Below are 27,829 nucleotides of genomic sequence, written 5' to 3' on the forward strand. Positions count from 1 at the left end.
GAGGTGATCTGATGCTCAAGAGAAAGGTCTGGGCTGGAGACGGAGATGAGGCTGCCACTTGTGTAGGGAAGGCAGAGAGTAAGTGGATGGGCTCCCTCAGAGATGGTTCAAAGTTAGAAAGGAAGCAAGCTTAAGTCAATGCAGTGAGGAACACCAACATCTAAGCACAAGTAGGAAAGTTTGCAAGGAAACTGGGGCACAGTCAGAGAAGTAGGAGAAAAATCAGGCTAATGTGGGATCAGAGAAGCAAAAAGAACAAGCATTTCAACAGGGATGATCAGCAGTGTGGCCTGACTAACAAGGTCACAGGCAACCCAAGTGAGACTAATTTTAAAGAACAAAACTGAGTGAAGTCAGAATGCGTGCATGGGAAGCTCAGTGGGAGGCTAAGCACAGAGCTGAGGGTGTGGACTGGACTCCAGAAGTCTGACTGTGAAGGAGTGGAATGATACAGGGTGGTAGCTGTAGAGGGCAGAGAGATCACGAGGTGGTTTTCATTATTTTATTTTTTCAAGATAAGGGAGGCTTGGACATGGTTAATTACTGATGGGAAGAAATCACTAAAGAAGGTGCGGTTGGGCACAGTTAGGAAAGGGAGGAGTTCCTGGGCAGGAAGGGATGGGTTCTAGAACCCAGGGGAAATGATGAACCTTGGGCACAAAGACAGGGAGATGCCAGCTTCATAATATCAAAATAAATGGAGGAGGGGATGAGTCCAAACACAAGCCATTTGTAAGTCTGGTAGCTGAGGGAGTCCAGGAAGGGGGATAGCTTTTGTTTCCTCTGGAAACACAGACACCAAACTCATGTATTGAAAAATGCTACGGGAGGTGGAGGCTACCCACTACACTCAGAGCTGGGTTCCACAGTTCCAAGGAGGATCAAATGCCAACTGCATCCCAAAACAGGGGCCCTGCACATGCCAGGCACTGTGCTCTGTGCCTTCATAATGACTACAGGACTAGTTACTGAGCACCCTAACACATGCCTGGCACTGTGTGGTAGGTGATTTACACACACACCACATTTAATATTCTCCAACAATCCAATGAGGTAGGCAGGTATTATCATGCCAATTTTAGAGGTAAGGGAAATGAGTCTCACAAAGATCAAATAACAGGCTTGCCCATGGTTACCTGTTAGGAAGCAGCAAGGACAGGATTCAAATGGTAAGTCTTATGAATGCCAACACTTCATCTCTTCCCATGGTGCCACACAACCTTAAGGATCCAAACAGGATTGATGGAAGTAAGAATGGAAAAGAAAACATGATTTTTGAGAGGTACGCCTGAGTCATAAGAAACTGAAACGTCAATTAACTCTGTTTTGGGATTTTCAAATTTGGGAAGACAGTGGGTTGAAAGGATGATGATGTCCTCCACCCAAGTTAGAGGTGCTACAAATGGCAGCAGAGGTTGGGAGTATCCATTTGATGATAACAATGTCTGAAAGTGGACACACAGACAGAGGGAGGGGAAAGAAGGTTTTAACGTATCAAGAGTAACAGGATGAGCAAGTGAATGAAAAGGAAGCTAATACTCAAGCATTAAGAGGAAACAAATCCCTCCACTACCCAATTTTCCTGCATTGTTCCAATTTGCCGACTGGTGAGAGACTAAGCAAAGAGGTACCCACTGTGGCAGGGTTTGGTCCTCAGACTGACCATACAGATGCCCCCAGGTTCCTGAGTTGGAGCCGAGCCCTGGACTGCGTGACTTTCAGGCCCAAACCTGAGTCCCTCGCTGGATCAACTTCTCAGATGGGGCTTTGCACTGATTCCCACTCCCAGCGGTGAACTGTATTAATCACACATCATCAACACTCTCCTGCTTTTCTCTGAGCACTCTCTGCTCCAAATCTTTCTCTTGCCCAGGAGAAACTACTTTAAAATTTCTCTCTACTAAAGCTTAATTAGCTTTTAGCCTCATGGCTCCCCAAAGGCCCAAAAAATGTAGGCACACACACTTACGTGCTCCCAACAGATGAGTTTTTCTTAAAGGGGCCAATCTTCACATTTTACTATAATGTGATCATCCCAAATCCAGAAACACAGTGTTTACTAAAATCAGACTGGTGTTTTCTTTACCTGCCTTTTAAGGGCTAGCTATCTATCGAAACTTCAAAAAATGAAAAAGCTGCTAAGCTACCTTAGAGGGTTAAGTAGAGGTTGGCCTTACAATACTGGAAGCTAGACTAGGCAAATTTTGCCATGTTTTGAGTCTATCAAAATCTCTCTCTCTTATAGTCCAAGCCTCTTAGGCACATGCAATATTTAATTATATTAAACATCTCCAGTGGGGATAGTAAGATTCAGCCCACTGCTTGGGCAAAAGAGAAAGAATTAAAATGCCACTTCTCCAAGAGTCAGTCCTTGTTATCAATTCATTTGCTGCGATCTAAAAGTAGCAAGACTACAAAGTGATCATTACCAGGCAAAAGAAAACAGTTTAATGATTTTTATAGACTGCATCATTTCTGAGATCCATCAGGCCTCCTAGGAAACAGAATAAACAGCTAATGTTTGAAGCATCTTTGATGGAAAATTGCTTCTCTTTAATAAGGTAATAAGCTCTAGCTCTAAATGCAAATCAGACTAATGTGGATCATTCCAGCCAGGTTATATAGAATGGATGAGTCATTGCTTTTGATGCCAAACTGGCAGATCTGAAGGTTTTGCAATGGATCTTATTTGACTGCTGTGGAGAAAAAGGTCTCAGATTTTAAACAGGAGGGCGACTAGTTTGGCCCTTCTTCAGTTTCAAAGAAGAGAAGGAAGGGGAGTCCGTTGCAGAACATTTGCTGCATACAAGACTGTCCTGGGAATTGCAAGTGGAAGAAAGATGAGCAAAAACAATTACATAAGGAAAGTTTTAGAAACATTTAGCCATAATAATATCAGTCAGGGAATGTAAACTGAAACAACAATAACAAATGATCTATGAAGAAGAGCCACAGAGGACAAAGATCACACATTTAGTAGGAAGAAATAAGTAAAGGTGTGTGGAGGAAACATCTTGGGGTGAGCAGACTCCAAGGTGGCCCCCAAAGATCCTCACACCTCCTGATCTTTACACTCTGGTACAATCTCCTCCTTTCGAGTGCAGAAAAGACCTTTGCCTTGCTTCAAACCAGCAAAAAATAGCCATGATGTCAGATCCATAATTAGATTACAGAAGCATGTAACTTCCATCTTGTTAGCAGACTCTCTCTTGCTGGATCTGACGACAGCAGCTGCCATATAGAGAGGACCATGCAGCAGGGAGCGGAAGGCGGCCTCCAGTCAGCAGCCAGCAAGGAACTGAGGTGAGGTCCTCGGTCCAAAAGCCCACACAGATCTGGATCTGGCCAAAACCCACAGAAGCCCAGAAGCAGATCCTTCCCCAGTGGAGCCTTCAGATGAGACACACCCTGACTGTGGCCTTCTGAGACACTGAAGCAGAGGACCAAGCTGAGCCATGTCCAGGTTCCTGACTAAGCAGGAACCTTATTTACTCACAATACTTCAGACACCAAAGGTATTGGTTTTCCATACCAAGCAATTCTCCAATTCTCTGTGGACACCAGCTGGGTATCTTACAATTTAAGTCAATTCTGACACTACCTGGAGGTGCACAGACCTCACAGCTTAAGGGCCTAACCCACAAGCCTGACCCCACTTCAAACACCAAATCCAAGTAGTGGGCCTCAAGGTTACCCACACTTCTGAGGTGGCTACAAATCAGGGGAACACTAGTGGTTCCCATGGTTCCCTACTTAGGTTTGATAATTTGCCATAATAGCTCACAGAACTGAGGGCAACACTTAACATACCCTTACTGGTTTAGTACAAAAACTAGAAAGGATACAGACGAACAGCCAGATGAAGAGGCTCACAGGGCAAGGTCTGGAAGAAGCCCAAGCACAGGAGCTTCTGTCTCCATGGAGTCAGGGCGCACTACACTCACGGCAGGCAGACGCATCACCATCCCAGAGGCTCTCCAAACCCCACAGTTCAGAAATTCTTACGGAGGCTTCATCATGTAGGCATGATTAACTCAACCTCTAGCCTTTCTCCCCTCCCTGGACAAAGGCGGATAGACTGAAAATGTTAAGCCTCTAATCATGGCTTTGACTTTCAGGTGACCAGCCCCATCCTGAAGCCATCCAGGAGTCCACCACGAGTCACCTTATAGAACAACAGACGCTCCTATCACTCAGGAAATTCCAAGGGATTTAGGAGCTCTGTGAAACACGTTCCTATCACCCCCACCACACAGGAAATTACAAGGATTTTAGCAGCTCTCTGTCAGGAACCAGGGTCAAAAACCAAATATTAGAACAAAAGATGCTCCTAGCACCCCTATCACTAAGGAAATTCCAAGGGTTTTAGAAGCTCTGTGTCAGGAACAGGGGGCAGAGGCCACATATATATTTCTTATTATGTTGCACTGGCAAGATAATATATGTGTTGTTTTAAGCCACTACGTTTGTGGCAATTTGCTACAAAGTGATAACACATATGTAAAATGACAGGTGGCACTTGAAGCTTGAAGGACTGTTCACAGGAGGAAATGGGGAATTAGGCAGCATTCATGGCAGAAACGAGGAGGCAGGACTCACAAGGCAGAAGAGGGAAGGGAGTGCTGAGGAGCAATGCAAGGTCTAGTTTGGCTGACCCTAATGTCTGAATGGTCAGGTGTAAGAACATAAGCTGGAGAGGCAGGCAGGAGGGCAGCCAAGGAGAGCCCATCACTGACATCACGTGGTCTGAGAACCTGTACAGGAAGATTCATTCGACATTTGTTGTTTCAGGAGACAACAGCCTTCAAAAAATGACTGGAAAATGCCCATAATGGAATGCTATGCTTTCTCCTTTGTAAGATTCTTTCCCATCCATTAGCTCTTTTGATTTATGCAAGAACCTGCAAAGAAGTCAAAACAGGTATTAATTATGAAGTGGTTTTTGGTGGGGTTTTTTTGGACAAATAAGGAAAATGAAGCCCAAGAGGCAAGATGACTGGCAAAGGTCCTTGAGCAGTGCTTTCTTTCCTACTAACAGTGTTGCCACATTTTGTTGGGTCCCCCTTCCTAGTAGAGATGCAAACTGGGCTAGCCAAACAGGTTTGGGTCCCGGCTCCAGGGCACCAGGGTGGGCCGGAAGAGCATATGCACCTAGATTATAGGTTCAATGAGGCCTGGGTGAACTGCAGAATCAAGAGTGTGTAGTACTCTAAGTTTCAGAAGCTGGTGTATCAAAGGAGCTTTGAAATAAGAAGGGTCCAAATGAGCATCAAAGTCAAAGTCAAGTCTATCAGGTTCACACTCGATCACCACCTTTTGCACAGGCAAATGAATCAGAGCTGAAGGGACTGGCCAAACGGGGTGAGCTAATTGGGAGCAGAGATGGGAGACTTTCTGTGCAGCTGAGTTTTCACTCAGGAGTCTAGGGAAAGAGTATGCAGGGGTGTGGGACGCTGGTTTCACTTGAAGGAGTGGGGTGTCTCATTCATCTTTTAGTTTGTTTTTTTTAAGCAGTATCTGAAAATCAAAGACAATTTTCTACTATAAAATATTAAATAAAATATGTCCTTAATGGTGGCCCTTCTATACCCAGAGTAGGACAGCTGTCAGTTCCCTCTCCCAATCCAGAGTCACACGATCCAGATTTTTTCCCTATAGGCTTAGTTGAAATCTTTCTGTAAATCTCAACAGGTTACAGCCACCATTGCTCTTGTAGCTAAACAAAGATCTCCCCAACATGTTGCTGCATGACTTGAAAAGCCTAGTTGGTAGTTCTGAATGGAGAATGGGCATTATTTGGAGTACCCAAAGGGGAAGTCAGTCCCAGTAAGATGGACGGACCTACAGGCACAGAATTCTGTGTAGCAGCAATGAAAGGGTCTCTAATAAAGCAAAAAACAAAAACAAAAAAAACTCATGAAACTTTAAGGAAGCAGCTTAAACACAAAGTTACAAAAAAAGGCTTTATTACTCAACTGAATAAACCTGGCATATGCCAGCCAAAGAATTAACAGAGATCTGCTTGACTGGACCCTCACTTCATGGAGTCTGAAGACCTGAAAACTAACTTCACAGTCAACAGTGCTCAGAATCCCAGGTAGAGAGAAGTGGGGATGAAGACACTAACTGTCCCCATTCTTAGCTGATTCTGTTCCCGTTCAATAAATACCATATTAAACTTTTCTTTTTCAATCCACTCTTCCAAAACAATGGTTAAATACAGAAAACAGACTGGTGGTTGCCACAGGGACAGGGTGGTGGAATGGACGAAGCAGGTCAAGGGGCAAAAAAAACTAGTGAGAATATTTGATATCTTGATCTGGGTGATGGTCACATGAGTGGATATACATGTCACCATTCATCAAGCTGTACCAAGATCTGTGCCGTTTATTGTATGTACCTCAATTAAAAAAGGACACACACACAAAACAATGTTAAATGCAAAGGAAAGGGGGGGCATTTCCTGAATAAAGGTTGATTTTTTTTAATTATGAGAATTAGTTTTTTTAAGTGAAAATAATCTTATTTGATACTAAGAAAGTGGCATTCCTTCACTTTTTCAAAATACTCTTCACTTCCTTCTTCCTTCTTAGTATACACTTTCCTGTTAGGTCTTGTACAAGGCTCTCAAAATCTTTATTAAGAGTTAGTTCCCCACCCTTACCCTTGCCCCTGAGTTTTCCACATCTACAAGCTTGGGCCTTGGTTTTATAGGACAATGACTATTTCAGATCATTCCATCTTCAGATAAATCTACTTGGTAATCTCACAGATTTCCCGTAGCTTCAACTGATGATGTTCAGATCTGTGACTCTCACCACTCTTTCTCTGGGTCTATACTTCTATTTCCAATTGTCTGCTGAATGCCACAACCTGAATGTTCCCCACATAATTCAAATTCAGCATGTGATCAGAACCCGAATTCACTCTCCTTCTCACCCCAGTCTTATTTTTCTCACTTAAGAATGTGAGCACCCGGGCAGTTGCCAAACTAGATGATCAAGCTAATCTCCGTCTTGAATGCTCCTCTGCCTTAAGTCCCATATCTGATCTGCCACTAAACTATCAATTCTAGTTCTGAAATATCTTACTTATCTATCCCTTCTTCTGTATTCCAGCTGCCAATGCTCTCAGTCAGAGCTTCAGGCACCTCTAGTCTTAGCTGGTCCTAAGCCATGCCCCAGTTTCTTCCCTCTTCCTAACAACCAGCCTCGTTTCCTTAACAGTTACCTTGAATGATTCCTCACTATCCAGATCTCTTAGCAGCCACAGATAACTAGGCAAAACCTCTCCAGAGCCTATTTTTCCAGTTTCCTCTCCAGAGTTCCCATCATCCATCCTGCAATGTTACTACCGTAGATATTACTCTACCTGCCACCCGCCTCTGTGCCCCTGTTCACACCAAGAACATTTTGCACTCTTTATCACCTGGCAAACTCTACTCATCTTTCAAGACCCAGAGATCAGACTTTTCTTCCTCCCTCTTCTTCCCTCCTCCTTTCACCTTCTCTCCTTCCCTCTCTGGTTGCTCCTTCCCTCCTCTGCAAATCTGGTCCTCTTCTCTACGTGCACTGTCTGTGGTCACTAATAGTCTCTGTTTCCTGATGACTGTGTCCAGCCCTCATTCCATGTGACGTTTTAGCCCCAGAGTCCTCAAGCTGTAAAGAAAAAAATCTAATGGGTCACTGGCCACTCAGTGTGTCTTACTTGAGTCAAGAGTTCACTCATGGTCTAACTAAAGACCTATGGACAGGGGCAGATTCTCTTTACCACTTTAGTAAAGGCAATTCCTAATGAAGAAGATTGAGGCAGGCAAGACGCAGAACACATGTCTTTTACTATATCTTCTATTACAGGGGGATTTCACCTCAAGGACAAGCATCCAGATTTTACTCTTTAGGCAGCTTTCTTTTCCCAGCAAGTAGCATAATGCCTGATGTGTTATTCCCTCCGTATTTGCTTAGACACTCCTGGTTGGCATGACAGGACATTCAACACAACTGGCTTATTTACCAAAGGCGACTGACTGACTCACTGGCTTATGAAGTTGGAAGTACAGAGGGAAGGCAGGCTCCAGGGTCAATTGATCCAGGGCCTACTAATGACTATAGGGGCCTAGTTTTTTATGGTTCTCCACTCTTCTATCCATAACACTTAGCAACTCATAGGATAACAGCCAGTAGCAACTAGGGGTAAATGCTTCCTGTTCATATCCACCAGGAAACGACTTAACATCCCAGAATTCCAAGGAGCAATTACTCTGATTAGTCTGCTCAGGTCATGTGCCTACAGGAAGAGGAAATGGTATAAAGTTATAATGTCCAACAGAGTAGCCATGAACCATATGTAGCTATTTCAAATAAAATTAATTAACATTAAATACAATTAAAATTCAGTTTTTCAGTCACATTATCCACATTTCAAGTGCTCAACACCCACATGTGGCTGGTGGCTGCAGTACTTCCCAGTACATATCACATTTCCATTGCTGCAGAAAGTTCTGTTGGCATAAAGTAACCAGGTACACCAAGCAACTGCTACAAGGCAACCAAGAGTCAGCTTGGCAAGGAGGTCAACTTTCCCCAAAGTACAAGGAATCTGGGAAAGGAACAGATGTCCAGATGAAAATCTGGGTATGTATGGGAAAGGGAAAAGGTGAAATACACACTAGATGGGCACTGAACAATGCCCAGCAGATTCTTATTGAAAGAAATTAAATGGGTCTGGCATAATTTGCTGTTCAAGTAATATCACCCATGTGTAAGAATTGTCTGTTTTATAAAGTATTCTTCTTTTATGAACTCACTAACTTCCTGTGGGACACTGGACAAGCCAAGTAACTTCTCTGAGTCCCAGTTTCCTTGTCTGTAAAACAAAAGGGATGAACTAGATCAGTTAGTTCTAACCTATCAATCACATATTTTTTATAGCACAATTTTAAAAATCAAATTTTTGCCCTGTGTCTTACACTGAAGTATTTTTAGTTATTTAGTTTCATTGAAAATTAACTTGCTATCTCGTTTTTTTAAATCAAAAACATATAACTGTTAATTAGAGCTCTGATCAGCACAAAATGCCAATGTTACCATGGTATTTATTGTTTGTATCAAAAATGAAGTAAGTTTTACCTTGCAGTCGTACTGAAATCAAATTTTCTACTTTCGTTTAGAGTTATAAAATATTTATAACTAATGTAAAGTGCTCCCACTGAGAGCCCCTAGAGGCAAACCATCACATGTCAAGAAGAGTAATGACCTTACAGGACCTGTGCACAGCCAGAATCCCATGATTTCTATGGTAATATACTGTAAACAGAGAGGCCTCTGTCACTAGCATGCACTGGCCTGACCTGACAGTATCAGAGAGAGAGGGGGCAATGAGTGGGTGGACTAGGAAGATTCCAAGGGTGACTGAAATCTAGTGAGCACTGGCCAGGAAATACGGAGAAAATAATACTATCACACAAAGATGCTGATCTTCCCTTTTCATTACCAGTAAGCCTAAGATAAGCCTATTATTAAATAATCTAGAGAGCCAACTATAAAGCTTAAAATGGACAGCAAGCAGGAGAATCAAGAGTGCCATAGTGATAAGGGGGCTAGAAGAGCCATGGGGAGAGGGGCTCCAGAAACATTCAAGTCTTCATTCACATTCACTGAGATAAAGGGCAGGCATACATAGGGACTGATGTGCTAGAGACCTGGAAACAGCCATTTCCAGGTAACAGCATGAACAATGTTTATCACAGATTGATTTCCTTTTACTTGAATCTCTATAATTTTGTGTTAAAAGTACTAGGAAGAAGACTGACAGGCATGTCTATCCTAGGAGCTGTGAAGGATGGACTGAGGCAGAATATATTCTACAAAATAAATTACCTACAATGTTAGAAAAATGTTCTGAAAGCCAAGCTCTCTAGGTCTGCTGATGTGTCATATGGAAACTAGGCAAGTAGGTAGGTGTGAATCCATGATAAAAAAGGGGAAGAGAAGGAAGTGAAAAGGACAAGCCAGAGAAAGAACTGGGTAAGCTCCAGTTCTATTTCAATAAAGAACAGATGTAATTTATTATTATTTCAAGATTTCTTGTAATTCATCATGATTTTTCTATTTCTGTTAACCCTTCTAATAACCATGTATTTAATAATAAATTTAAAAATCTCTTTAAAAAAACCCATATTCCTCAAACAGCTAAATATAGGATTACCATATGGCCCCATCATTCTAATCCTAGGCATATGTCCAAATGAATTGAAAACAGGGAGTTACTTAGATACTTACACACCAATGTTTACATCAGTATTATTCACCATCCAACAGCCAAAGGTGGAAACAACTTTAGTGTCCATTAACATGAATGGATACACAAAATGTGATATATACCCTATAATGGAATATTATTCAGCCATAAAAAGGCATTCTACAGCATGAATGAACCTTGAAATAAGACAGACACCAAAGGGGAAATATTGTATGATCCCATTTATATGAAATACCAAGAATCGAAAAATCTGCAGAAAACATGTCAGTCTGTGGTTATTGGGGTTAAGGTAGGTGAAATAAAGAGTTACTGCTTAATGGCTATAAGGTATTTGTTCAGAACAATGAACATGTTTTGGAATAAATGGTAGTAATGGTTGTACAACATCATAAATGTACAACAACTGAATTGTATACTTAAAATGGTTAAAATGGCGAATTTTATTCTATATATATTTGCCACACACACAAAGTTTTTAAATCCACAAGAGCTTCAGCCACAGAAACTTTAGGGTAGGGGACAGTTTAATAAACAATATTTATTGCTTTCAAGGAGGAGAATCAGGGAGCAGAAGAAAACAGGTGGGCCCCTGTACTCTGACAATTCCTTAAAGGAATTCTTAAAATAAAGAGGTTCTTAAAGGAACTAACTAGATGCCAAAGACTCTTTAAATTCCTTTTCCAGTCCAAATTTCTGTCATGAACTTCAACTTGCATTTCCAACTACATATGATCAACTCAGACGTAACATGTCTGAAAGAAAATCCTTAGTAATAAAATATAAAACTAAAATTACTTTCAATAAATAAAAATTAAAAAATGAATCGCTATTAAAAATTAGGTCATTAGCTAATATAATTTAAAATGATGGGAAAATTAAAAGGGGTTATAATCATAGATGCAAAGAAAATTAAACTGAAAAGGTTTCATACAACTCTAATATATTAGATTTGTGGTGAAAATGTATGATTTTCCTGGAAAATATTAATTATCAAAATTAATGCAAGAAGAAAAAACTCCCTAGAGATCAATATCATTAGAGATATAGAAAGTTGCCAGCTAAAGAAAACCCTAATCCATGCTTTGAGTATAAGTTCTTTAAATTAAAGAAAAAAGAAAACTTGCTCATTCTCAATGCTACTTTAACTGCTCCAAAGTAGTGAGAAAAAGGCTTCTCAATTCTTCCTACAAAGTTAACAGAGCTTGATACCAAAACACAACAAAGACTGTACAATAAAAAGAAACCACAGACCAATCTCATATTTTGTATTTTAAATCCAAAAACCATAAATAAATTATTAGCAAACAGAACTGAGTTATATGTTAAAACATTATATACCATGACCAAAGAGGGTCACGGTCATATGAGGGATACAAGAATTATTCAGTGTTATATGTCATTATGTAAACAAACCAAAGGGAAAAACAGCATCTTGAAAGAAGCTCAAAAGACACTTGAAAAAAAATTCAACACCCATTCCCAATAGAAACTTTTAGCAAAAAAGAAAGGATACTTGGTTAACTTGGTCTTAAGCCAATACTGGAAGCATTCCCACTGAAGTCCACAAGAAGGCAATCACCGCTATTATGTAATACAGTTCCTAAAGCAACAGCCAAGGAAACAAGGTAATAAACAAGAAGCATGAAATTAGAAAGGAAGAGGTAAATTATCATTTGCAGATAAAATTGTTTTATACCTAGAAAACCAAAATACAGCCAAATTACTAGAAATAATAACAGCACTTATTAAGGTATACAGTTAAAAAATACACAAAAACAGCCCCAATAGCTAGCTTTCTTATATATCAACAACTACATGTGGAAGAATGCTAAAAAAATTTTCCTTTCAAATTAATACCAAAAATACACAAAATACTTAGGCTTTTCTCTGAATAAGAAATGTGTAAGATAACACTATATATAAACAATTAAATTAGAGAATCTAAGATTCCATAATTCACAATATGAATAGGTTAGATAAATTAAGATGTACACAGACCAGGCTATAGTCAAAAAAGGAAAATAGGGCACAAACAGTCCCCAAAAAACACCCCACATTTGAACAAAATGATTGAGGAAACAGATATTAGCCTGAATTATTATAATTAGCACTCCACAGGAAAAATAGCAAGAGACAAAATCAATCTAATAATCATATAAAATGAAGGAACTTAAAAAGTGCTGAACTTCCTAATAGTAAAGAATAATTACAACATGCACTAATGTACTGTTCAGCATCAACTATCAATTTCAGTAGTTTAAACCAGTGGTACTCCAAGTGGGGTTTGAGACCTCTGCCAGGGTCCACAAGATCAAGACTCTCTGTCATAATAATACTGAGACAATATTTGTTCTTTTCACATTCATTCTCTCATAAGTGTAAACTAGGGGTCAGCAAATTAAGCTGGTCAGCAGGTCAAATCCAGCTGTGCCCATTCATTTACATATTCTCCTCAGCTGTCTTCGGTGTACAACAGAGCTGAGTAGCTGTGACAGAGAACATGTTCAGGTCCACAGTAAGGATGGATCACGAATGTGGGAAGTCTCTGTCTCTGTATGGCCTACAACACTGGAAATATTTAGTATCAGGCCCTTTATAAAACATCTTTGCTAACCCCTGCTCTAATGACTAATGGAATGTGTGCTTAAGTACTATGTATTCTAGAATTTTCTAAGATATAAACAGGTACATTTTAAAGGTTAATTCTCCTTTTTCCTCAGTATTTTGACTGTGGTTATATCTACTATAATTTCATTAACCTCATTAATGCCCCCAAAATCATCATTTTGAAATCTGTAATTTTCCTTAAATGTACATAAAGACACTTCTAGAAGAAAGTACACTTATTTTGCACTAGAATATCTATCTTAAAACTTCCTTGGTTTTAATTTTAAATACAGAATATAACCTACATACACAAAAGACTTTGGGGTCTTTAATAATTTTTCAGAGTATAAATAAAGCAAATAACCTGAGAACCACAGGCTTGAATATAATTATCTGCTTCTTTAGCATTTACAATGATAATTTGTTTCGATTTCCGTAAGAATGTTTAATATTCTCAGCAATGTTGCTAACGAAAAAAAAGGAAATTGCTAAGAAAAAGTGTTGCTTTAAAGTTGAAAAAAATTACACATACAAAATAGAAGCAGAAAAGCACCCAATTTCATGAACATATTCATGTCCACAGTAAGGATGGACCCCTTTTTTTGCAAAAACTTCCAAATAGACTGCCATCATATCTTTTATGCTGTGTAGTGTTTCAGACTCTCAGATCACAACTGCTAAAGGCCAGAGAACCCCTGGTGAAAAGATGAACTTGCAGAATATGGAGGACTGGCCCAGCATTTTGTTTCTGCAGCTCATATGCTCCAAAGTACAGGACAAGAGGAGAAGAGGGTAGCAGCAGGGCCAGAGATCCTAGACTGGCTGTGTTCTGTGAGCAATGTAGCACAGATGAGATGGTATTGAAAAGCTTTAATGAAAACCCAAAACAGAGTATACCTGATAACAGGCAATAGCAGAGGCCACTGTACAGTGAAGTAAAAAGACGTAAATTGCAAGCAATTCATACAAATTACTGTAATCCACATTATCCTTCCCACTGCTGAACAAAAAAGCTCTGGGGTCAGCTGTGGGGAAAATAGGGGGGAAGAGACATCTGCAAAGAGCTACCTCTTAAAAGAGATCCTCAGCCACCAGGGCCAGAAAGCTACAGAAGCAGCCTGGTACTTGGCAGGCTCGTGGTAAAAATATTTTAGACAGATGGATGCATGCACGCTTCATCTTCATAGGGCCCGTCAGAGCATGAGGAGCACCATTATCACTCCATAAATGCTAAGAGAATGAAGAAAGGGGCAAAGGCAAATGACACAAATGACACAGCTGTAACGGTTAAAGAGACAAAGCAGGTGCAACAGAAGAACACCCAGACCGTTTCTGTCTATGATCGACCGCAGCCTCTCTACATCCTTAACATTATTGAAAATATATTTACTCAAAGAACTTTTTAGCTAGAAGAAACTTCTGACATAATTTTGCCCAACACCCTTATTTTATAAGCAGAATATTCCAGCATTTCTCACTTTACTCCAAGTCCACTGCTCTTCAATTGTCTCAGGCTTCCACTAAGTGAATGCCTGCTCTGTGCCAGGTCAGAGACAGAAAATATAAAATACCTGAAGATAATTCACTCTAAAAAAATAAGCACAAGGTAAATTCACTTTAAAGTGGGAACCAAATTTTGTAGCTCAGAGGGGAGAAAATATATTTTATAAAAATAAAAATTTTTGTAGTAATTTTAGGTTATCAATGCAAACGTGCACTGTGCAGAACAAAGACTAGAACAGCAAAGCTTTTGCATAATTTTTTAAAATTGTGTTAGTGTAATATGACCTCATTCTGTTTGACTTTTATATTTACATTCATAAAAACAATAATTTTTGCAAAAATATTTGAAAGCCTTATTAATTTTCCCAAGAACCTCTATTAATCCACTGTTATAAAATAATTTTGAAATCTTTATCGAAGATTTTCTTTACTTACACTATGTGTGATACCCGGGTATTTTTAATGGGAAATAAAATTGTGATTCTTTGAATAAAATAAACTAGGAAAATACCCAATTGAAAACAGCAGACATAACTATGTTAGTTTTTAACAATAGCAGTAATGACTTCATGTTCTAGAACACTTCAGCACCAAAGCCTTGAAAAGACAAATGCCAGCTCTCATAACCACCCAGGCCACAGAGCGTGACAATTCTTTTTCTCTTTCAGTAATGCATGCGGCATTCTTCACTCAGTTTTTTATTTTAAAGATTTTTAGATATTACAAACACCCACTGATTCACCAAATGTTAACATTTTGCTACATCTTCTTCTCTTGCCACATCTGCTTTCTCTTCCACATGTGTCTCTGTGCATGCACATGTGCACACACACACACACACACACACACACACACATACAGAGTTTTGTTTTGGTTTCTGATCCATTTAAAAGTAAGTTAAAGGTATCAAGATACTTTATCCAAAGCACTTTAGCCAATAATATCCTCAGAATAAGGACATCTCCTAAGAATTAGGATAATTCTCCTATTTTCAATATGTTATCATCCCTAAGAAAATTAACAGTAATTCCAAAATGCTACCTACTATACAGTCTAAATTTAAATTTCTTCAATTACTGTTACCATATTTTTCCCCAATCCAAGATCTAATCAAGGTTCACACATTATTTTTGGTTATGTTTCTTTTGGTCTCTCTTCCTCTAGAACAGTACCCCTTGTTTTTTTGTTCTTCATGACAATGACTTTTCTTGAAGAGTACAAGCTGGTTGTTTTATTGGTTATCCCGCACCCTGGACTGACTCACCTTATTATTTCTCCCATGGTGCCATTTAATTTTTTTCTGATATCCCCTGTATTTCCAGTCTTCTATAAGTTAGGGCTAGAGGCTTGATTCAGGTGAAACTTTTTGGCATGAATACTTCACAGATGATGTATGTAATGACGCATCCCAGTAGAAGGCACAAAAGGCCAGTTGTCTCACTATTACTGATGCTAAGCTTGACCACTTGGTTACAGTAGTGACCAGCAAATCTGTCTTCTATGAAAGTACATTTTGCCCAGTGTTACTAGGTAGTAAGTCAACTGTGGCATGATACTTTGAGTCTGTGTGAATAACTTAGTATCCAACAGCCTTTCACCCAATGGGGTTAGTACCTATTGATGATCCTTGACAGAACCAATTATTACACTGAGGGTTGGACTACCATGAAATGTTTATGAAGAGACTGCTATTTATGAAGAGAGACATAACATAATGATTAAGAGGACAAGTCTAGGACTGTTCATTTCTGGCTACACAATAGAATCCTTAGCTTTCTAGAGAGCTTTTTAAAAATACCAGATCAACTAGAATCAGAATTTCTAGAGCAGTCACTGATATTTTTTTAAAAAGCTATCACAGGATTCTAAAGTGTACTTACCAACTATGTAACTTTTCTGTACTTTGGGAATAAAAACTGCAGTATCTCTGAGAAGATACTATTAATATTCCTGAACTAGATACTACTTATGTTGTAAAGATTAAAAAATTAAACATAATGAGGATTAATTATAAAGTACTTACGGCCTTCCATATCATAAATGTTCAATAAATATCAGTGATTATTACATATAAATACATATGTAGGTATGTATACCAAAATATACCTAAAGTATATCCTAATATACACATATGCACCTAACAATAGAACTTCAAAATATATAAAGCCTTAGCTGACAAGACTCCAGGAGAAATAAATGACCCAAAATTTATAGACATATATTTTTAAACACCCCTCTCAGAAAGTAACAGATTAAGTAAAAAAATAATAAATAGCTTACAAAGAGAAGAATAATATAATTATATGTTAAGCTTTTGGATATATATACATATATCTTTCTTTCAGAGCATACATGGAATATTTAGAAATAAAGACCATGTAATAAAAAACTATAATGGAAGCTTCAGTAAATTATAAATAATTAACAACATACACACCCTGTTCTGACTATAATACAAAAAAATTAAATAATAAAGTCAAGAGAATAGCAAAAAATTAAAATTAAATAGCCTTAATAACTAATCTAGTTACATAAGAAATCATAAATGATATAAAATACTTATAACTAGTAATAAAAATACTGCATATCAAAATCTGTGGAATATAGCTAAGGAAGTATTTAGAGAAAAATTTATAGCTTTAAAAACATTTTAAAGTTAACAAGAAAGGTTAAAAATAATAAGCTAACTATTTTCATGTGAAACCTTCATAAGAGTGTGTATCAATAACACCTTACTAAAATAATAGTAATAATAATAATAATAATAATAAGCCAAGTATTCAATTCAAGAAGTTGGGAAAGGGGCAAAAATACAAACCTCCAAAATTAGGAATTAAATGACAGACAAGGGCAAATATCAATGACATAGAGAATATCATCAACAGAGAAAAATAACACAACCAAAAGACATGTTCCTTGAAAGGATAAATAAGACAGATCTCTGGCAAGCAAGAGCTGTCAAGGAAAAAGAGAGAAGATTCAAATAATTAAAATACAGAATGAGAAGCAGGGGGGCAAAAGTACAGACACAAGAAGATTCTTTAAAAAAAGAATATTAAAGAGTATTAGGAATACCTTATGACAATAAGTTCAAATGGATAAATTCCCATTAAATTATGCCAAAATTGGCACAAAAAGAAATAAAGAATTTGAACAGCCCAATTAGAATGAGAAATTAAATGAGCAAAGGTCTTTCCTCTTGAAAAACAGCAGGTGCAAACAATTTTATAATGAGTTCTACCAAATTTTAGGGAACAGCTAATTCCTGTCTTAAACAAGCTATTCTGGAAAAATAGGAAACTGTCAAAAAAACTGACCAGGACATTTCATGAAGCTAACATAATAGTAACTCTAAAAATAAGACGCTGACAAGAAAATGATAGATCCATTTAACATACAAAATTCATGCACTATTACCTAAGTAAATCCAATAGTATATTTAAAAAATAATACCACATCAGGATTAAGTAGGATTTATCCTAGGAATTCAAGGATGGTTTGACATCAAAAATTGATTTAGAGGAGAGAAACCAGATGATATCTCAATCAATAATTAGCATAAAGTTCAGCAAAAGGTAAAATTGTGAAGTTAATAAAAGATTTCATGAGAGAATATCTATGTGATCTAGCAACAGGGAAAAACTTAAAAACCCCTAAAGTGTATGATTAATTTTACCACATTAATATTAAGGGTTTTTGTTCAATGGAAGACACACAAAGTTAATAGACAAAAGACTAAATGACAGAATGGGAGAAGATATTTGTAATGCTTAAAATGGAAAAGAGATTATTATAGAGAAAAGATTAAGAAATTTTTGCATATCAACAAATAGTAACTGTAATAGAGCAATGGACAAATGATGAAAAGGCAATTTACAGAACTTAATCTCGACTACAAAAATAAGAAAGTTGGATAATTTAACTGTTGGTAGGAATGAGAAGACATGAGAAGCCTCATGCATTGCTAGTGGAAGTTAAGACTGGCTAATCATTCTTGCTTGGGTCAAAGCCTTACTTAATAAAGAACTGTTCCTCTGACTTGTCTTGCCCTGTGTGCATATATTTCTTCAGGGGACTTCACAGGGAGCAATGGCTGGGTGAGCACAGGATTTGGGTCTTAGACACTGTAGATCCTAACCAACTATCTCTACCTGAGTCACATCTGATATAAACACATTGTCCACTCAGTCTAAAACACAAGGATGCAAAGATTCCCACTGCAGCCTTCTAAAATAGGTCTGGGTAAGGGTTTACTTTTTGTTAATAAGATCTTAAAACACTGACACAAAACACTGAAAATTGTGGTTGATGGGAAATCACTATCCATATTTAATTTTTAATATAATTTGTGAAGCAAATGTTAACTGTTAGCTGTACTAATCATCATTACACACAGTAGAGAGTTGAGAAACAAAAGATTAGGGAAGATTTGATCTCAGAATCTGGAAACATTAGCAGAAAAGAAATGGAGAAATTTAGCTCCATGAAAGAAACAACAGACAGGAGAAAGGTTTCTTGGGATTTTAACCCAGAAGTATCACAGAATAATCATATAGTCTGCTTTTTTCACTCAAAGGGAATACAATTACTTTTCATCCAAGGAAAAAGAACTTAAACCTAGTCACTACAGGCCTGTTGTTGGAAGGGTATGAATTTCAGGTGAGAAAAAAAGGCTCTTCCTGACTCGTGAAGTTAACTTGGGTAGGCCCCAGAAGTAGTAGTTATGGATGGATTTGAATCTCACAAGGCATTGAGGATTCCCTGTGGATTCGCCCTTCAGGAGAAAGTGGGAGGTGGTCAAGAGAGAGAAGAGAGAAGCGAAAAGGTCACCAACTCTACATGCAAACTTAGGTTCAGTCTTCAGAGTATGGGTAAAGCTTTTCTCCAGCCTCTGAACAAGATATGTACATCATGACCTGATAAGGTGAAGATCACCAAGATTCAGAGACCAAAATTATTCTTAAATTCCCAGTGTGAAGAAAGATACAGAGCTACCGTATCACTTGGCTGTGATGGTTTTTATCCTTTGGAGTTTGCTAATGAGGTAACTGTTACCCAAACATTTGATACCAAAGAATATTTATCTAGGTTGTCCCCAGGCTCTACACAAATGGCAGATTTCTGTGCTGACAACAATGCCACTGCCTAGAAAGTCGTCAAAGCTGAACTTCAGGAGGCTGTGGGCCTGGACCTACAGAAGGGGCCTGGGTCTTTGGCCACCGCCTGTCAGGGGCTGAGTACAATGCAAACCTATGCTATCTTACTAGAAGAAATTACTGCATAGGTCTGAGATGGCCAGAGAAACTTTTCTTAATGTGATGACAGGCACTTGCTGCAGACAGCTGGGGCTATCTGCTCACTAACCAGAGAAACTGGAAGCTACAAGGAGAAGATATGAATGTCTCCTGGGCTAGGAATTGGGATGCACAATGCATATATATGCAATATGTAACATTTGCTTTGGGTAAAGAAACATGATATTAAAACAAAAATAAGTAAAAACACTCTTTGAACACAAGAGTGAACGAAGATTAATAATCCATTTACAATTACAACACAAAGCAAAGAATCTTTCTAGAAGTCTTAGGAAAAGTTTATGATATTCTTAAGGTTATGGTTTGTTTCAATAACAAACTTCAAAACCTTAAATGGTGCAGAAAGTACTAACATCCTAACTGTAACCAGATTTTATATTATCCAAAGAGAAGAAAAGTTGGTTGAAATATCCTAAAAAACACTGTGATTTTTAAAAGAGCAAATTGCAATTTTCCTAAATATCAAGAGGGCAAGAAATGAGAAACAGCCATGTGGTTTCACAAACTCTCTATTTAGAGGCTAGCAGGAAAGAGAAATTTGTACCAGATACTGAAGAAGGATTAAGGCTGTTCCCTCAGTCAGGGCTAGTAAGGAAGCAATATAAATAACAGTATGATAGTAAGACTGTAAAAAGCGTGAGGAAAAAGCATGCACACAGTGAAATGGTAAAGCACTCCATGATATTTACTTGTAAGAGAAAAGGGGAATTACAGTGGAGGACAAATCAAGAGTAGGTCTGGCATCAGAATTTCCCAAACAAAGGGCAAAGTGAATTATTAGTATCCACCCGGGCATCCACTCTGCCATGACTTCCATCCATCAATATTTCCTTGACCTTGAATTATTACCAACCACTAATGAGAAATCAAGGCATCTTATCCCTTCAACTTGGAACCCAGGGGAAAAGAGGTTGCTGAGGTCTGCCAAGTACAATCACCAGAGCTAGGTTTCCACAAACTAGTTTTGGGCCAAATATTCAGTAAGATTTAAAGTGCTCCTTTTCCTGGCTTTGTCCTACAAGTATCTCTCTCCTTTGGTGATCTTGTTGATGAGGGATTTGGCTAGTTAGGGACCTGCTTATTACCCTCTCTTCTCATAGAAAAGACATGACTCACAGTATTGAGGCCATTACGGTAATAAACATGCACTCTCAGAACAGGGTCACAGTATCCAACTGTTTTTAAAGGAGGAAAGAAGAAACATCAGAAGAATGAAATTTCAAGGAATAATATCCAAATTAAATCACTGGGCCCTGGACAGTGAAACCACTAGTTACCTAGGCAGGCCATAAACAAAAGGAACCTGGGTGCTCTCAGGTCAGTACACCTGGTGGGGCAGTGAGGAAGCAGTAGCCTTTTTTTTTTCAAAAAGAATTTCAAAGTTGGGAAGTCCTCTGGAAGAGTCGTACTTTGGCACACGTGCATTCAGAAAATGCTCACTGCCCCAGGTCACTGCCTCTGTCAGCAGTGGAGAAACAGATTGATCCTTATGCCGTCACTTCCTGAAATCACCTCCAGCTAGCTTCAGGATGCCCGTGAGGTGTGCTCACCAGGCTCTATCACAGGGTGTCTGCTGAACACCCTCCTTTAGTAATCTTCTGGCGTTTCCTCTAGCCTTTCACAGGGACTACGCCAGAAACGTCTTCCTGATAAAAAAAAAAGCTCACAAGCTAGCCAGCCTAGCAAGGTCACTCTTTTCCATTTTGTAGTATACGTAAAATTCAGTTTGTCTGGAAAATGTATAACCTGCTGCGCTTAGAGCCTCTTAGAAATCTATACATTCTATATACCAATCTTTATTGCTACTTTCCCTTAAGTTTCCCAGAGTGTGGTCAGGTAGGGCCCTTGGTCACAGCTCCTCACCCCTATACTTGCAACTGCCTTCTTCTGCATCCAGAGGACCCATGGCTTAGATTTTGATCAGTGAAAATAAAACTGGCTTTTTTAAGGTTAAGAATCAAAACACTCTGTAAAGATAATCTACTTATCAAATTCAAGGAGACCCCACCACCAAGGACAAAAATACTTTTAAATGTACTGAGTTATAAGAAAAATCCAGGGTAAAATGAAGTGCTTATTTTGTAAGGATTTTAAAGATCAGTTTAATTCTGTTGATATCAACCACAGGGTGGGATTGGAGTCATGACAGGAAATTTCAAGGTCAGCTATCAACACAACTCAAAACCTAGTAGGAAATGACAGCAGTAACCACTGACCACATGAACCACCACCAGCAGCATTTCTGTCCCCTCCTCATAACCAGCATCTGGAAGCCTGTCAAAGATCTCCCTTTCCTAAAAGCCACCACGCTTAGAAATTGGGAAGGTAGCAATGATATTGTGTGACAGAGTCTACAGAACAAAGAGAACTTCAATACTTAGTTTCCTACAATAAAATGTCAGAGATCCGTACTCACCTCTTTCATGAACACCGACTGAGAGTTTCTTAATATCATCAACCAGAACATTCTGTGTGTTGCCATGTCCATCTTCTAAGTCGCTGTCATCAAACTGAGCCTCTATAATGACATCAGGACTCTCACTATAGCCTTTCGGGGACTGTTGTGGAAGAGGGCTTCCACAGAGCTCTTCGGGGAGATACAATTCGTAGGCACCTTCTGTTTCTTTGTCGTTGCTCTCTGGCTTAATTACCTGAAGAAAATAGAAAAGTTCTGCTAAATCATCGAAGGAAAGAAAGGGAAAGAACAGGTTTTTCTTTTTCCATTGTTCTTTTCTAAGGAAAAAAACTACACATTCAGAAGCTCACTGCACTGGACACTTACCATGTAGTTTGAAAAACGATCTTTATTTTCCAGATGCACAGACTACCTTATGGAAATGATCAACTCAGCTCTTCAAGATGCCCAAGATTAATGCCACATCCATTTCTCATTTTTCTGATGTACATTTCATCCCCTCTCTCTCCTAATATCAGAAGTACCATGTTGCTCCAAAAGGGTGCATCACATGGAATCAATTAGTATGTTGGGAAGTGATAAAAGAACTCAACACAGTATGTTATTGCACTCCCAGATGAAACCACAAGAATATAAGATGAAATGGAAAAAACATTAAGTGTGAACAAAATTTATAAAATATTCCCATAAAAAACACAAACCTTTAATTCTCCATTTTGAGGCCTATATAAATCAGTATAGAAAGAACACAACTGATGGATATTTGCACTAACAATGAGAATGAAGCATTACACAATATGTAAAATGTTTCCAATTACAAAAATGAAGCAAAGAATCCAGATACTAACCCACTTAATGAGTATGTCACATGACAGTCATATTATAGTATTCTGATTTCTAGGGGCTCTATATTAAAATACACCAGGTGTTGTTTAGTCACTGGAAAAAAAGCAACCTTATACATAAATCTGCCCATCTGCATTAGCAAAAGAGATAATAGCAGTTTTGTAGGTTCTAGATATTACTTAGAACACCACATCTTTTATATATATGTGTGTGTGTGTGTATGTGTGTGTGTGTGTGTGTGTGTGTGTATAAAATGTAAAAACAGAATTTGATCACTATTGGTAGCACATTCACTTCATTCTTTTGAACACATGCTGTAAGGCCAACCCAGTGACAGGCACCTTCATGAGGCCTCCATTCTAGCAGGGAGACAGATGGTGAACAATTTACTCATTCAACTAATCTTTACAGAGTACCTTTCACAGTGCAAGGCAGTGGTGTTGTAGGGGACAGTAGTGTACACAATCAAAAATCTAAAAGTGATAAATACTAGTAAAAAAAACACATTGTACAAAAATGCTGGTTATGAAAGAGTGAGGCTGCTTTGCTAGAGAGTAGTTAGGGGGTGCCTCCTGGAGGATGCAACATTCGAGCAGAGACCTGAATGAAGCGAGTGAGCTTCCCTCGCTGTCTCTCTATGTGTTTATATTTGAGAGGTCTAAAATTTTTTGTTTAACCTTGAGGTTTCAAAATAGATGCTTGCCTTCAACAAATCGGATTAATGTTTGAATTAGGTCACACAAAGATCATGGCTAACAGAAGATCTTCATCTCATATGAGGCAGAAAATGTTATTAAAGGAAATCTTTCCCAAAACATTTGAATGTCACAGATTCCAATTAACATAACTATCCCCTCAAAATATTATCATACCCACCCAGAAAAATCAAAGTAAAATATTAAAAAGGTATTCACAATCAGAATACAGACTCTAAGAATATATTCCCAAAGTTTTTCTAAAAGTTGACTTCATGAAAATGTGATAACGGAAAAACTTGTAAACAATGGTTAATTTTTCTGAGCAAAATTGTGATTTTTAATAAAACTTTTTGAAAACCTGATTCCTATTTCTGAATATATTTAATGAAATCTTCTTTCAACTCTTAGCACATTTTGACTCTTGTCAGATTCACTCATTTGTACCTTCACTCGTTTGTTCATTTGTAATTACTTCTATAAAAAGTTTAAAATAAACAAGGTTCTTTGATGGTAAAAAAAAAAGTTCCAGCTAGGCCAGGATTCTCTAAAAAGATTCCCTCAGGCCCCATCCTACATGAGAACATATGAGTGAAGCCACAGCTAATTCTATAAATTAATATACAATTATAAAACCAGCTCTCCTCTGTGCACTTCCGCCTTGCCACATAAGTCCTGCTTTCATACCTGATCCAAAGTAGATCATTCAAACACTAGGGAATTCACTGATGAGGAGTTAGAAAAAAAAGAATTTGGTATCACTCAAATCACCAGATCTACTCCATTTCCTTAAATGTGCCTAGGAAATACTGTATTTGGGAAAATCTGACCATCCCCCAAGAGTCAACACAACTTTGGATGCTTTCAGAACAGCCCAAAGCACAGCCAGGAGGCTCATATATGTACTCCATATACCTACAGTGCTACGTGATCACTGACCTGCCACTTTTTCCATTTTATCCCCAGAAATACTTTACCTTAGAGAGAAAATAAGTGGGAGCAGGGGTAAATGAAAACAAATGAGATGCTCGAGTTAGACTAGCAGGTAAAATGTAGTTTTCTGTAAAGATGAGTTAAGCATGGTCCAGAACTTTAGTTTCTATTACATATGTATTTCTGCCACTAATCATTTCACAATGGATTTGGCTCCCACAGGTCATGGAGAAAATATTACAAGGGCAACTAGAAATCTGACTTTATCAAATTTGAAGGCTTAACTATCCCACAATGAAAGACAGTCTTTCTCTGTAGATATGTATATACTGTGTATGTAAAATATAATGAGAATTCTGTAATCACTGTGAATCTGCCCACCTACATATTAAGAATTGTGCTTTGGCTCACACAGAATTCAAGTAAAAGACAATGGGAAGAGATGAGCAGGAAGCAATAACCAGGGTACAGCAAGCTTAATTATATATAGCACATTTTAAAACCAAACCAGTTCTGGCTTTACATAATCTCTAAGATTTAGATTACCTACACTCAAGAATTAATGTTTCAACGTTTGAATTAGATCACACAAAGATCACGCCAAATCAAAGATCTACATCTTACACAAGGCAAATTGCTAGAAATGTACAATCTTCCAAGACTTCCCCAGGAAGAAGCAGAAAATCTGAATAGACCAATTACCAGTAACAAAACTGAACTGGTAATGAAAAACTCCTAACACACAAAAGTCCAGGACCAGATGGCTTCATGGGTGAATTCTACCAAACATTTAAAGAAGAGTTAATATCTACCACTCTTGAAGTATTCCAAAATATAGAAAAGGAGGGAATACTTCCAAACTCATTCTATGAGGCCAGCATCACTCTAAAATCAAAACCAGACAAAGACACTACCAAAAAAGGAAATTACAGACCAATATCTCTAATGAAGAAAGACACAAAAATCTTCAACAAAATATTAGCAAAGCAAATTCAAAAAATACATTGAAAGGATAATCCATCACAATGAAGTGGGGTTTATTCCAGGGATGCAAGGATAGTATAATATTTGTAAATAAATCAATGTCATATACAACATTAACAAAAAGGATAAAAAGCACATGATCATCTCAACAGATGCTGAAAAACCTTTTGATAAAATTCAACATCCATTAATAATAAAAACTTTCATGAAAATGGGCATAGGGGGAACATATCTTAACATAACAAAGGCCATATACAACAAACCCACAGCTAACATCATAATGGCAAAAAGCTGAAAGCTTTTCCTCTAAGATCAAGAACAAGACAAGGATGCCCACTTTCAGCATTCTTATTCAACACAGTACTGGAAATTCTAGCCACAGCAGTCAGACAAGAAAAATAAATAAAAGGTATCCAAATTGATAAGGAAGAAGTAAAACTGTCATTATTTGCAGATGACAATATACTACATACAGAAAACCCAAAAGACTCCATCAAAAAACTCTTAGAACTAATAAATGGATTCAGCAAAGCCTCAGAATACAAAATCAATACACAGAAATCTGTTGCAGTCTCAAAAAGAGAAAGAACCAAAGTACTAATAAACTAGCAACAAGCTAGCAGAAAGAGAAATCAAGAAAACAATTCTATTTACAATTACATCAAAAAGAATAATATACCTAGGAATAAACATAGCCAAGGAGATGAAAGACCTGCACTCTGAAAACTCTAACACATTGATGAAAGAAGACACAAATAAATGGAAATCTATCCTATGCTCACAGATAGGAAGAACTAATATTGTCAAAATGGCCAACCTGCCCAAAGCAATTTACAGATTCAATGCAATCCCTATCAAAACACCCATGACATTTTTCAATGAACTAGAACAAATTACACTAAAATATATATGGAACCATAAGAGACTCTGAACAGGCAAAGCAATCTTGAGAAAGAACATCAAAGAACAAATCACACCACAATGAGAAATAACCTAACACCAGTTAGAATGGCCACTATCCAAATGACAAGAAATAACAAGTGTTGGAGAGGAAGTGGAGAAAAGGGGACCCTCCAACACTGTTGGTAGGACTGCAAATTGGTGCAACCATCATGGAAAGCATTATGAAGGTTCCCCAAAAAACTAAAAATAGATATACTATAGGACCCAGTAATTCCATTTCTAGGAATTTACCTGAAGAAAACAAAATCTCGGATTCAAAAAGATATATGCACCCCTATGTTTATTGCCACATTATTGTGATAGCTAAGATATGGAAGCAACCTAAGTGTCCATCAATAGATGGATGGAAAAGGAAGATGTGGTACATAATATGCAATGGAATATTATTCAGCCATAAAAAGAAAGAAATCCTTCCATTTGCAATAACATGGACAGACCTAAAAGAGTATTATGCTCAGAGAAATAAGCCAGGCAGAAAAAGACAAATACAATAAGATTTTATTTATATGTAGAATCCAAAAACAAAACAAAATGAACAAAAGAGCTGTAGACTCATAGACACTGAGAAGTAACTGGTAGTTACAATGGAGGAGGAGTTGGGGTGAGAGGGTGAAGCAGGTGAAAGAGATAAAGAGGCACAATATTCTAATCATAATATAAATCAGTCACAGGGATAAAAGTACAGCATAATTTTGTTCTGTAACATCTTTTTATGTTGACAAATAGTAACTACACTAGTTGGGGTAAGCATTTAATAATGCTGCTTGAATCACCATATTGTATACTTGACACCAGTAAGATATTGTACATCAAATACTTCAATACAAAAAATAAACCGCAGCAGCAACCAAGTGCGGGGAGTGGGGGCCGGAGGCCACAGAACCAAGCAGCTCTCGCTGAAACAAAACTGTGCTCCAGTCTTCAGACATACTGAGTCTCTTCCTAAATATAGGTATGCACTTTGACTCCCAGAGATAGGTATTCTGTCAATAGGTCTTGTGACTAGCTTCATGGGAAAACGGAGAACAAGTAGCACAAAAAAAAAACAGATTTTTGATGAAATGGGAAAAAAAGAATTAGTGTTTTAGACACTAAATTCACTTTTGAGTTACTAAAGCAAAAAAATGCTATAAGGTAGCAGGACTAAATGAATGAATCAAGTCATTCAAAACTGTGTAATTAAAATATAAACTAATATATTGCATTTTTAAATTATTTTCATTCTATTTTGTTATCCCAGTACATACAAGAATAGAATAAATATTATGGGGGGAAAAAAATCATCATGAGACCACAGGATGCAAAGG

The 27,829-nt window shown here is 37.9% G+C and overlaps 1 protein-coding gene across 5 annotated transcripts in view; it reads right to left on the minus strand.

The window, feature by feature from the left end:
* The window catches only part of DIS3L2 (DIS3 like 3'-5' exoribonuclease 2), a 369,779-nt gene that overhangs the window by 226,066 nt on the left and 115,884 nt on the right, over nt 1-27,829 (minus strand). For all 5 annotated transcript variants that reach the window (XR_012123461.1, XR_012123462.1, XM_073217986.1 and 2 more), the window contains one exon: nt 22,102-22,336. Coding sequence is in view for 3 of the 5 variants with exons in the window: in XM_073217986.1 (XP_073074087.1) it covers nt 22,102-22,336 (235 nt within the window). In the remaining 2 variants the exon portion in view is untranslated. The remainder of the gene's footprint in view (nt 1-22,101; nt 22,337-27,829) is intronic.

The sequence above is a fragment of the Manis javanica genome, chromosome 12 (assembly GCF_040802235.1).
Source record: "Manis javanica isolate MJ-LG chromosome 12, MJ_LKY, whole genome shotgun sequence".
In the NCBI taxonomy this organism is placed as follows: domain Eukaryota; kingdom Metazoa; phylum Chordata; class Mammalia; order Pholidota; family Manidae; genus Manis; species Manis javanica.